The sequence below is a fragment of the Tauraco erythrolophus genome, chromosome 5 (assembly GCF_009769465.1).
Source record: "Tauraco erythrolophus isolate bTauEry1 chromosome 5, bTauEry1.pri, whole genome shotgun sequence".
NCBI classification, from domain to species: domain Eukaryota; kingdom Metazoa; phylum Chordata; class Aves; order Musophagiformes; family Musophagidae; genus Tauraco; species Tauraco erythrolophus.
Window position 1 is genome coordinate 47,600,159 of NC_141469.1, and position 12,963 is coordinate 47,613,121.

General features: G+C 41.6%; 1 protein-coding gene across 6 annotated transcripts in view; it reads right to left on the minus strand.

Moving 5' to 3' along the window:
* Nucleotides 1-215: 215 nt before the first annotated feature.
* APBB2 (amyloid beta precursor protein binding family B member 2) overlaps nt 216-12,963 on the minus strand; it is a 103,082-nt gene continuing 90,334 nt past the window's right edge. For 5 of the 6 annotated variants that reach the window (XM_086611602.1, XM_086611601.1, XM_086611600.1 and 2 more), the window contains 6 exons: nt 6,330-6,444; nt 3,678-3,765; nt 2,518-2,601; nt 1,973-2,088; nt 1,003-1,182; nt 216-383 (listed from right to left, as the gene is read on the minus strand). In XM_086611602.1, the coding sequence (XP_086467728.1) occupies nt 216-383; nt 1,003-1,182; nt 1,973-2,088; nt 2,518-2,601; nt 3,678-3,765; nt 6,330-6,444 (751 nt within the window). The remainder of the gene's footprint in view (nt 384-1,002; nt 1,183-1,972; nt 2,089-2,517; nt 2,602-3,677; nt 3,766-6,329; nt 6,445-12,963) is intronic. The other variant, XM_086611604.1, reaches the window with a different exon arrangement.

Below are 12,963 nucleotides of genomic sequence, written 5' to 3' on the forward strand. Positions count from 1 at the left end.
AGCAAAAAAATTATTCATGCTTCTTTTCATATCACACGATGGTGGCAAGAACGAGAGAACATGCTTGTCTAACATTGTTTTGATGAGGGTAAATTCTCTGAAGACGAAGCGTCAGCAACTGGAAGTGGAAGGCCAGACATCATCAGTTCTTTTTCCTTAGTGTAGCTACTGTTATCTTCAGCTAAGTGTTAGGAGAATCTTCCCTCTTTACGCAGCTATGGCATCTCAGTGACCGGGCGTTTCTGTTTCAAAGTGTCAATGAGGGACAACACTCCTCTTTTAACGTTAGTTGTAACTCTCCTAGTCACCGAGTCTGCCGGAGGCGGGGGCGGTCGAACCTTCTGCGACGGAGGTCTGGCTACTAAGCACTTCTGATACCGTAGCTGCAACAAAGCAAAAGCATTCTGCAATCCTCACTGTATCCAATACTTTCACAGAGCACTTTAAATACACTTCTAATACTTTCTCATGAAATATAGTCAAACCTCCATTTTGGCCATGACAAACAGCCCAACTGAAGTTAATGGGACATTGGGCTGTCAATCCGTGGGCAGAAACTGTTTGTTAGCACACAACGGATGTTAAATCGTATGAACAGCCCTTTGAAAACCGAAAAATAAGTTTTCTGGGTTCAGCTATTCTTGAACAAGGATTATCTTCACGACATTGGCATTGGGTTGTGTAACATAACTCCGAGCAAAATGTTTTTCCAGCAGTAGATAACTTGTGTAGCGAAAGAAAAGATTTCTAACTTACACAGATGTTGCAGAGGTTAGGAGGGAAGATGATAGAAGGGGTGTTGCTCACTAAATTGACATTTCAAACTTACAAATGTTTGGGGTTTATTTGATTAAATGTTTCAGAATCCCAATTCCTATTTTTATTTGTTCTTTCTTTTTCTGTCTTGAAATTAATATCATTGCAAATTTGGAAAGACAATTATTTATGGAGGCAGTGAAAAAATCTGAGTGCTCTTAGGTGCCTTTGAAGAAGGTCACTTACCATACAAGCAGCCTGGACAGCTTCTGATACGTTGCCTGCGTTTGGCTCACACCAGAAAACGTGGCACTCAAAACGCTGGTTTCCTGTATCCATAATGAAGGCGAATGTGTGAACGTCCTTGCCTACTCCCATGAAGGACAGGAACCGCACACGACACTCCACCATGACTTCCTCTTCATTCTGATTATGAATCAAATGATTGGTCATTACTATTGGATATTCTGTGGAACTTTACTTTCAAGTTAGAGTTGATTAAAAGGGGGACAGACTGATGCAGTATTGTGGAATTCCTTTTTATCCATCTGCTTGTACCCAGTGTGCTCAGGCCTGGGTTGGATCTCCCCTTCTAGGCTGTCAACAGAAGACCAAGGCCTTGAGTGTTATCACGGAGCACGCACCGTACATGTCAAGTACTGCTTGTTTTGTGAGGAAATGTATGGCTATTATGACTCCAAATGATACTGCCCTATCACTGGTATGTTGGAGATGTGGGTTTAAGACCACATCGACAGACTTATATAAAAGATGTTCTTTGAAAGTTTCATAGTTTTAATCTCTATGGAAAATGCTCTACAAAAGGACAATGATGTGAAACACAGATTTTTAGTATTACTCTTGGATTCCATACCAAGAATAAAGTAAATGCAGTTTGGAATTTAGGATTGCTACTTAGGGCTTAGCCTACAACATTTTAGGCTCCAAATTCCTAGAAAGGATAACACTGAATTTGTTTTCAGTATCTAATGAATACTTAAAATTATTTAAGAACATGCTTGAAATGGTAAATAAAGCTGAAGCTGATACAAGCAGTAAGAGCCTCTGCAGATTGACAGCCCTGGAAAGAAACAGAATGCTAGATAAGCAAATGAATTCTAGTACAAATGAACCCTTTCTACTAGTGTTTGTGTGTTCCGGGTTTTCAACACTCCTGTTATGTTAAACATGTTCTAAACACGACAGTCTGCCTTACTCTTTCATTGATGACTGTGACAGTAGCATCAGCAACATTCATGGTAACTGGCATCCAGTCTTCTTTGCTAGAGGAAGCCATTAGACTCTCAATGGCACTATTCAGAGTATCCATTCCTAAAACAAAAGAAAATGTAATAATGAAAACTAAATATATAAGTAAACAATAACGAAATATTTATTTTCAGATAATAGGTTGTGAAGTTGGTTTTCCTCAACTGTAGAAACAAAACAGGTGCCCCTGGCTTAGGAAAAAAAACCAGGATCGCATCTTGTTTAGCTGCTGCATCATCTCAGTTGTCTAGGGCCCTTCTCATTTAGTAGCAGAGCTCACATTCAGAGAAATCAGTAGAAAGAAACTCTGCCTTCTGGGCAGCTCCCAAAATACTCTGGTTGCGAAACACATGTTCAAAGGAGGCCCGGAATACCAGACATCTTCATGCCTGACCCTTTGCAAACGGTGCATCTACACCTGGCTAGCAGAGTCCAGCCCTCAGAGTTTACGCAAGGTACTTTGGAAGTCACTTAAGAGTAAGTGTTACATACCCACAGGTTTAGCCACAGGCAGCATGCCCAGGTACTGGACGTGGAACTTCTGTACCAGTTCTGTCTTTGGTGTTGGGAAATCTACTGCATGGGAACAAAAATCAATTTCTGTTTATCGGCATTTACAGCAGGGAAAACCACTTTTATTTCATCAATAACATAAAACAGTTTACCCAGTAATTGTACTCCGAAGGTATTGTATTGATTAAAACAAAGTTTCACTTCTTCTAAGAACAATGCTTGATAATTTCTAAAGGAATTGGGAATAACTGCATCACCTAATTCTTGATCTAAACTAAGAATAAGGTCATGTTATATCGCTGTTATATTAAAATCCAGAAAATCTATATGAACGTGTCTGAGACATGCAGACCTAAGTTTCACTGCATAACTATGTAAAATCTTGAATCTGTTTTTAATATCATCCCTGTTAATATGTTAAACAGTCTACGAGTAATCAATACTACTGTCCAAGCAGACAATTACCCAAGTTGATGTATGGATTAGGACTAAGATATTCAGTATAAACTGGTGGGTCTAGAAGCATGTAATTTCCTGTAAAGCTAACACAGAGTATGTTTTTTCTCCTGGAATACTTTCAAAATAGCAACTATTGAGCTATGACTAATAAAGACATGCAAAGGCAACTTTCTTTTTACCATGCAGTAGAGTGTGCAAAAGACCCTTAAGCTGGATGACAATCCACTTGCACCTCTTGACTTGGAAGTTGCTAATATTGATGCTGAAACCTAGGAGTCCTCCTCCTACAGCTCCCCTGAATCCAAGGTATTAACTGGAGTATATTCTGGTTTTAAGGAAGATTTGGCCAATGTGTGCAGTCTCAAGTCATGAGGTATTTTGATGCGAACAAGACAATGAGTGCGAGTAGCCACCAATAAGTAAGACTACATTTGCAAAATCTGTATTTCAAAATAAAAGAGGAAATGCACAAGTTGACATAACTGAGTGACTGTCAACACAACCAATAAAAATGTTCAGTGTAATACAGTAGCAAGTTACAGTCAGATACAGTGCTTAAACGATGGGATTATACTCCTGACCTCTCTCCCCAACATGCTCCATTTTGGTCAAAAGCAGCATCAGAAATGAAAGATATCTAATAGGACCATCCCGAGGACACCAGCTCTAACACGCAGTACCTTGCAGAGGAACATCAAGGGTGACATTTGTCCTCTCTTGCAATGAGCTGCAAGCCATAGCTTTAGCATTCTTCCGTTCGGCCATAATCTGAAGAAGACAGTGATAATGCAGCATTTTTTTAAAAATAACATAGTACAGCAGCAACTACAAGTATAAATTTACTTCTATTACAACCCTAGTTTCTGAAATAAGTCAGAAGCTACATGACTAAACAGGTTATTCTTTTTAAGTAACAACTTAATTTTCCTCCAGTTTATTCACCATTCCTTAACTACATAAAGAACTCGAGTGGTGTCCAAGCCTAGGAAAAAAGACAGACGGAGGACAAAAAAAAACCCCAAACTATAGCCATTTTTATCAACAGCAAAATTGCAGTGAGGAGTAATATAGCAAGAAATATAAATATTTAACACACAGAGAAGAGTGTTCATTATTCATGTTCCTCTCTGATCTATCTCCTGCTGTGTGTAATTTTTTCCTCCATTTTTATATTTCCTCTGGAATTAAAAAGCTCATGCAAAATACAACCTGTTCTTCCCTAAAAATGTATAATATTAGCAAAAGAGAAAAAAAAAAACCAACACTTCAGAATAACCACTTTGGATGATTATTTCCTACAAATATATGATTGAGAAGGTACCCAGGGAACCTAACAGGTTTTCCAAAGCTCATATATGAAGCATTGCTGTCTGTTTTTTTATGCTATGACTGTTAACCATAATTAAGCTATAAAGATAACTGGTGTTCCAGAAGATGACACGCTTGGTCTGACAATGCTTATAGAAAATTTATCCCTTTTTTTAGGTTATATATTTTGAAAGAATTTTCTGTTACAGGGACACAGGATAATATTCCCTCCTGCAGATGAAAAACGATACGCACTAGCTTAGGAAGAAGCCCTGACTCAGTAAAGAGGTCCAGTGTGTCAGTTGGCACATGCCAAGTGCTTCTCTGAATCAGGATTACATCTGTTGCTGAATTATGAAGGAACATGCTCTACTTAACAACGCTATTCTGTTTCATTGTGTTACTATTAGCTATGGTTAAATGCTTAGTCACACTCTTATCCAAAATTCATGCCAGGTGTTTCATGTCATATGTGACAGCTCTACTGCCTTTCTGATAGCCCTGTGTATAGCTACCATGGCATTTACTTGATGTTGACCTTACTGGATAAAAGCAGCTGTGGTAGGGCCTGAGTAGTGTATTTTTCCCTGCTAGACTTGCTGGAAATATCTGTGAGAACTGAGAGCTGGAGAAGAAAGCTGAGGAACACACCAGGTCTAGGCTTCTCCAGGCAGCCACTGCTGCAGTTCCCGGTGTCAAACTTCACCAAGCACAGCCTGCAGCTCCCCGGCCAACCTGAGCAGCTCCCTGAGCCCTGCCACCTGCACTTCCTCCGGCTCCCAAGCCCAGGCAGAGCTGCCAGGCTTTGCACAGTTGCTGGGCTACCTTCTGCCACTGCCGCAGGCAAAACTCTGCTGCCCAGAGGGCTGCAGTAATGCATGCTGTGTAAATGCTCTCAGGTTGTTTGCATGAAACATCACAAGTTCAGTAGCCACGTCTGCAGCATTGCAAAAATGAAAAATTTGTAGGCTACACAACCGGCTACAGAGGGGAACTGGACATCACTGACTTTCATTCACTAACGTGAAGACAAAATGTAGCAAGCGAATGACAGGTATACAAGTAAATCAGCAGAATTTTAAAACCTGAAGGTTTCCTAACTAGCTTTTCTAGAAGAGCTGTGACTCAAGAGGAGGGACAAGTTACAGAGGGATACCGTTCTATATTCCATGATAACCGATAAGGTCATTCATCCCCACAGCCCACTTTTCCTGTGGTGCAGACTGACATGTTTTAAGGAAAACCAAAATAAGCAGCATAGTATTTTTAAAAAGGGGGATGCAGCCGCAAGTCCATCACAGCTCAGTAAAAGAATAAAATAATAGTTCAAGTATATTGGTTTAACTGCCTTTCTAGAAAGCATTTCCATCAGATTTGCCTGCTGTAAAGGATGTGCTGCTGCCTTCTACTGCTCTGCTGCATGAAATGACTGTACAGGGGACACTCATGAACTGATCATGCAAGAAACCCAAAATTAATAACCAGGGAATGATGGCAAATGCATAAGGTACGACAACTGAAAAGGACAGTCCTCTCCAGTATTACAGACAATACTAGCATAAGCAGGAATGAAGATCCTTTGTAATTTCTAATTAGAGTAGCTCAACTGCCTCCTTCTCCCTGATTTTTAAATGGGCAGTGTAATGTGTATTTTCCTGTCTGTCCTGCTTGAAGAATACCATTCAAACAAGGTCGGATTTATTTACAAAGTTTAACATCACCATTTATCATTAATTGAAACCGCACGTTCTTTTTCCATTTTGAACCCGCAGCTTCTTTATTAAAGAAAACCTTCAGTCTCTGTACACACTTGTCAAATCAAAAGCACATCATCCTTCTCAAATCTAAATGCTCACCCTCCCATTACTCCCATCCATTTGTGTCCTTTCCTTTGCAAATTCTCTACACTGTTTCTCATTGCCAGCAATATAAATTGAACTGATGCTGCGTACAGTCGCTGATTGCATGTATTAGGCTCAGGGACTTCTCCACAGACAAACACAGCTGACTTTAAATCCACTTGCCTTTGAGCAGATTTCGTGCAAACTTGTGGCGATGGCTTTTGCAGGTGTGTCACATCGAAACACATGACATTTCAGAATTCTTGTGTCTTTGTCTCTTGCCACATAAGCAAAGTCCCTGTGCAAACAAAACGAATGGACACATTAGAAACAAGCAAAATGAATTAAGGCATTAGAAACAGTAGCATCTCCAAAACAACAAGTCCTACTTCAACTGAGGAAGTGTCTGTCTGAGCTGTCAGAGAATAAAACTCATGCCTTAGACAAAGCAGATCTACAAATGCAATAAACTGCATACCCATGAAATACGTATGTAAGGTTTGGTGCTTCATCTATATAATTAAAGAGCTCATAACAGTTTCCTAACACTGGCAGCTTATTGAACTTACAACCTGTAATTCCAACTGCAATTGTAAACACAGAGAAAAATTTACTCAAATATTGAAGACAAGGTGGTGAGAGAATTACAGATTAAGACAGAAAACACAAACAGCTCTTAAATGCTAAAAAAGTCTGAGAAACAGCACACAATATTCTATTTAGAGGAAAATCATATTTCAAAGGACTATATAAAGTGTTTAAAATGTGCAGATAGTAATTAGAGATCTGGTTACATAAGGGAGATGTGAACATGCTGAGCTCTGCTCACACTAATTGGCCTAAATTCCTGGCCTTATTTTTTCAAGTTAAATAAAGCTGCCCTACAAAAGATTTTTTGCACCATACAGGCTAGTCACCACGGCATAGTACAGCCTTCTAGCATGGATGGTGGAAGTGCCAGGATTATGTTTATTTGTTCCCAGGCTGCTTAAGACTTAGAGCTCTTCCGAAAAAGTCTAAGTGGGAACATGGTGTAAAGAAAGCATCAGGGTTTGGATACATCCCAGTTTTGGGGATATCAAGTTAAGGACTGTCTCTGCTCCAAAAGCCCATCACCATGGTTGAGTAGAGTTAATTTGCCTTCATGACTCTCTTGGGATAAAGACATCCATTAACCCACTCATGCTTGGAAACTGAAGCTGGTTCTGTAGGTGTGCAGAGATGGCAAACAGGCAAAGTCAGTTGTCTTCCTGACTCAGTTATCTTCTTGCTATACCAGACTGTGCTCCTTGGTCTTGCACCTTTGCCTCATATCCTCTGAGCAACTACAGCCCACTCCTACTCTGTGACCCTCCCACTATCTCCAGATTTCTTTGGGATTTTGTGTCCCTAGCAGAGCTATGCTGAGTAGCTAACTAGAATTAGACCAGACAGGGGAAAGTGGAGCTCCCAACAGTCTCTTATGCCCAAAGTCTCTTTTCAGTGCCTTTCCTCTTTACACGTAAATAATTACCAGCAAGATCCTAATTGGTGAAGAGATAGGAGGGATATTCCAGGTAGACAAAAGAAAAGTTGTCTCTCCCCTCCTAAATCACGGATTTTATATACAGGAATACTTCAGTTTATACTGAAGTCTGTAAATACCCCGAGCAGGGTTTAATGTAGCGTGGATTGCCATTTCTTTGTTCATTGTACATACCCAGTGAATTGCAGAATTTTGAACTGAAGTTATCCAGGGAGAACCAGAGACTGTGGCAGATGGATAGCTGGACTTATATCTCTGTACGAGATATGAGTGTTGCAGTGCAGTTAAGTACCTTACCTGTATTTAATTTAGCGGCACTAGATTTCGTCATTAATGAGCCTTTGCAATGAAAGGGGAGTTGCCCACAGCCTGGGCTGCTCAGTGACCGGCACGGGTTGTTCCTCTCTTTAACCAGTTTGCAACCTGAAGCCTGAGGAATAATACTCTAAAAACCCCATAAAACTACCAGGAGTTGAGATTTGGAAACGAGTCCACGTGACTGAACAGTGCAGAAACACAGTGAAACTGGAGTGACTTCTCCATCTCACTGCATCCCAGCACGCAATGGCAAGTATTGGGGCACAGCAGACAGGAGGCAGCAGGGCAGCACATGGAGCCTGTTGCCACCTGAACCCTTCCTGAGCAGGGAATGAAGCCACGGGCTGCATCGGCTGTTGTGGGCTGCAGCAGTGCCCAGCCAACATGTGCGACACATGCACCCTGGGGAGGGACAGTTTCACCCAATTGCTTGTGACTTGCAGGAGGAAAAAAAAAAAACCAAACAACAAAAAAATCCAAAGAAAATCAACACAAAGCATTGATCAAGGAAGGTGCTGTCTATTACAGAAGATGCCCTGAGGTTTTTTAGCTCCAGCCTGACCTCTGAGCACCTCGGCCACACCCTACAAGAGCCTTTTGGCATGTTGTTCCCTTTTTCAGTACTGCAAGTTCACAGAGGTGCTGAGTTCCAGCTGGAATCATGCTACTGGAAAAAAGCTGATGCTTTTTGGCTCATCTGTACATGTGCCAAGCCTTGCTTTAGAATAGTTTCCTCCTAGCTTAATGTTTCAAAAGCAAATTGAAGACTCCTAACTGGACTTTGTTAATAAGACAAAATGAAGGGAGTATGCTCACCTATGGCCTACAAAAAATTAGCAGCTATGGGGAAAAAAATGAAATCAAGTGCCACATAAAAAACCTTTGAGATTTTTGCTTTTTGAAGTAAGCTTTCAACATTACTGATGTTCCTGACAGATCTGCAGAGCAGTTATTTGGAAATGCTCAGGCTCACAAAAGTCCCACATACAATATCCTGAGCTCTGAAGAGACCTTGCCTGGTTCGACAGCTATGAGGAATTTCCAGATGTCCTAAGCATTTGGGATTTTAGTTTTCTAGATGTTTGGCTTTAGCTGCCATCTTTTAAACGGCCTGAGTTTCAGACTTCATGTTTTGTGAATGCAAATACTTTCCCTTACAAATCCTGTAACTGCAACATGAAAACACTGTTCGCTTAACAGACACAGATTTGCTACCATACATTCAAAAAGATTTTCCTTCCCTTAACGTGCAAGAAAAACTGGCTGGCAGTGACCATCACTGCAGGGTAGCAAAGACACAAGCAGACTGCTGCGCACACCTCGCTATTGGATCAGGGTCTATTCCTTTGGAGTGCAGACGTAACAGCTGAAACCTGTGTTCGCATTAACTGAAAGTAACACCGAAAAGCCATCTGTGACCATCACGTGGCTATTTATTACCATTTACAAGCGTTCACCTCGAATCGATACTACTCCGAGGACTTATAAACAAGTGATGTATGTACTCCTTTACAAGATGATCCTAGGAAGAGCACCCTGTGTTGCTTTACTGAGTTGCTTGAGCTGCACAGAAGCCCATCTGAACAAAAAGAAACCTGCACAGCCCCAGGTGCACTGTACAATACGGGGATTAGATAAGGCCATCACCTTCGGAGTTACACAAACACAGAAGATAACTTGCCCCTTCGGTTAGCCATACAGCTCTCCATTTGAACCTTCTTTTATCGTTAATAAAAATCCAAGATGGGACAAAGCCACCAAAGCAAGCCATCTGGGCCTGGAGGACATCACACGTTGCCAGCAAAACCCAAGTTTTTAACAGACCAAGAAGCTGTGGCCTGACCTTTGATTAGCAGCTCTGGCAATGCCCTGGCACATCACGACTGCTCCAGTAAATTATCATGCTTTGCTGTAGGAGACCACGGCAGGCAAGGCATCTTCACTGTGCTGCCAAGTCCCTGATGCATGTTACAGAACAATCCCTGAGGCCACATTAAATCTCACCTTGCAGAGTTTATCTGAGACCCAAACTCAACTGCAAGGGTTTTCAGCCTCAAGGGAATCTGTAAGATAATATTAAATGTGTTTGGTCAGCACATTATCTCCCAGTGGAGGTAGGACTCAAAGGACTGCAGAGATACAAATGAGCCAAACAATTAAAACTGTGTTAAACTAAAGACCAAAATCAGTCAGGATCAAAGATTTCGGTATAAAGAAACAACCCTAATTATGTCTCATAAGTGGGAACGGGACAAAGATAAGTGTATTTTCAGCAGCATCTCAAAGGCAGAGAGGCGGACTGGGGGCAGCCTGCTGAGCTTCATTTCTCTCACAAGCGTAGATTTACTTTTCTGATCAAAGGAGACCACAGTGGAGGGCAGCGCTGACATTTAATGAACTCATGCACTTTTCAGTGAGAATATTTCTCTGTTCCTGGAAGGCTAATTACAGCCAAATGAACAAGCCACCATGCACAGCCCGGTGCAGTAAGCTCCCTGAATGATAAGTCCTGTGGTGAGGGCAGGGAGAAGGAATTCAATGAGAGTTATGGATGTGGTATCCGTAGTGGGGCACTCCAGGTGACAAGGAGGCTCACCTGCTACTTTAGTCCTGCCATACAAGTGCCTGCAACCCTGTTGACCCTGTGAGAGGAGGATGACAACAGTCCTGATGAGACAGACCTGCTCTGCACTTGCCGAAGGGCACGTACTGCCCATGAAGATCTCAGTTTTAGTCAAAATGCAATGTGTTGCTTTTCTGACAGAGCTGGTGGCAATCCCTACGTATGGGCCACCTAACGCTCGTCTCCATAGACAGCCGCAGGACAACTTCTTGAACAAATATTGACACCTCTGCTGTTTGCAGCAAGTCTCTGGTGTGTGGCCTGGAAAGCCCCTGAGGCTGTGGGAAACGTCTGGTTTTTGTCCTGTGAAATTCCACTCCTGTTGAGTCAACCTGAAGTGCCAGAAACTCCACTTCCCGCCCACCAGTGCGTTGGTGGGTGCTGGGAAGTCACCTAGCCCTCTCCTCAGCTCAGCAAACACTGCCTCAATACTGTGGCAGCGCATGTAATGCTTCCACTGAGCCTCTCCAGCACTTGGTCCTGCAGCTTCTGTAGGTACTTCTGTGCATAACGGTAAGCATTCATAAACAAGGTGGTGTAGCACAATTGCACAAGAAAATGAAGCACCAGCTAGTACATCAGTTTTGAGTACTGAGAGCTAATAAAACCCTCATGGTGGTGTTTCAGACAACACATCAGCGCTTCACTTTAAGTGCCTGAGCAGCTTGAACAAAGTAAATCAGCTAATTACATGCACGGATTGTAAATATGTATCAACCTTTAGATCATGAGGGCCCGCATCTGTAAACCTGCTGAGACAGAGGAAGAAATCTGAGTTCTTCAAAACCTGTGGTACTCCATCATGTGCAACTCTGCCAGCACCATCTGTTTTCAAATCATCAATCAAAATTAGCAAGTGAACCATCCTTCTCCCTTCTGACAGAGTGCGAACAATACTACCGATTTCATTAATTCATGAAGTCACCTAGACGTCCATGCTCTCGCATGAGTGGTCCTACATAGCAGCCCAGTAGCTGGGACTTGATGATGGTGGCACAGGCTGGCAGCAGCTGGTTCCTCCAGTGCCAGCGGGAGCCTTGCAGCCTTGCTTCAGGCATTTCTTGGCATTAGGAAAACAAAACCAAGCTCCATGTTCCCTCTTTGAGAACAAGGGTATGGCTTTGGAGATCTGCTCCCAGCAGCTTCAATAACAGAATAAAACTTGGGAAAAGTTTTGTGTTTCCCTACACAGGACGAGAAGGCAACATCGTCTTGTTTGTCCAAAGCCCTGAATACCAAATAAGCCCGAAGACTGCAACCTGATACTTCTTTCTCTTTGGATCCCTTCTGGGTCACTTCATCTGTAAACCTTCATTCGACTGCAGCTCACTTGAAGCTGATTAACATTTAAGTGAGATTTATGTGCAGCCAGCCCCTTTGATAATGGAGAAGTGCCGAGTAACATGTTTGCAATAGAAATTTATGGAAAAGGGCAAATGCCTCCTCTTACCATTCTCCTGTCTTTACACCTTGCTGGGAAAACAAGGGAAAAAAGAAAGTCAAAAGCCTTTACGAAGCCAATGTCTGGGACACAGAGCTAGCACAGGGTTAATAGATCCCATCTCATCCAGCTGGAGTCTTCTCTGTCTCAATAGCATGTGTGTGCACAAGAAATTTATGGGATTTGAACCACACCTGGTAAAATTCTCTTACACGTCAGTGGGGAGAGCAGCAACATGTTTAGAAGGAGAGTAATGTATTTCATTGCAGAAAAAAGCTGTATATTCTTTAAACTTTACAACGCAAGTGCACCACTTCTGTTGATACCGGATTATAGAGAAGGGGTACTGCACAGTAAATTTTTTTTTTTGAAAAAAAAAAAAAAAAAAAAAAAATTGTGCATGTACTACATGATCTACTAGTGTCTTTCTGGTTATAGGAACTGAATGTAAATCAGTACTCTGGAAAAAGCTAGAAAATCAGAAAAATCGATAAGAATATTATTTTGCTGCACAAGTGCACTGAACAGTTAAAAATTCAATAGAAATTTCTTAATTTTGAAAGAGTAGAAGACTGCAGAGAAACATTTTAAAAAGCAATTTAGAGAATTGCAAAGACAATATGAGGTGCTAAGTAGAAAGGCATTTCATTTTTATTTGCTCTTTTACCCTCTTTAATTGGCAAATGTGTACAGTAATTGACTAAAACTTAGATAGCCATACCTATTTAACACCTGGCTAAGCATCACTTAGCTGCTCAATCCTGGATGAATATAATCACATTAAATGCAATTTATGCTAATGCTGTCCTGTTTGAGTAGCAGTCACAGTCATTTGCCACTATTAGGCTAAAGTCCTAGGAGACATCCCAATTAAGTACAGCCTGAAAGAGCAGCACATCCTCCATTACAT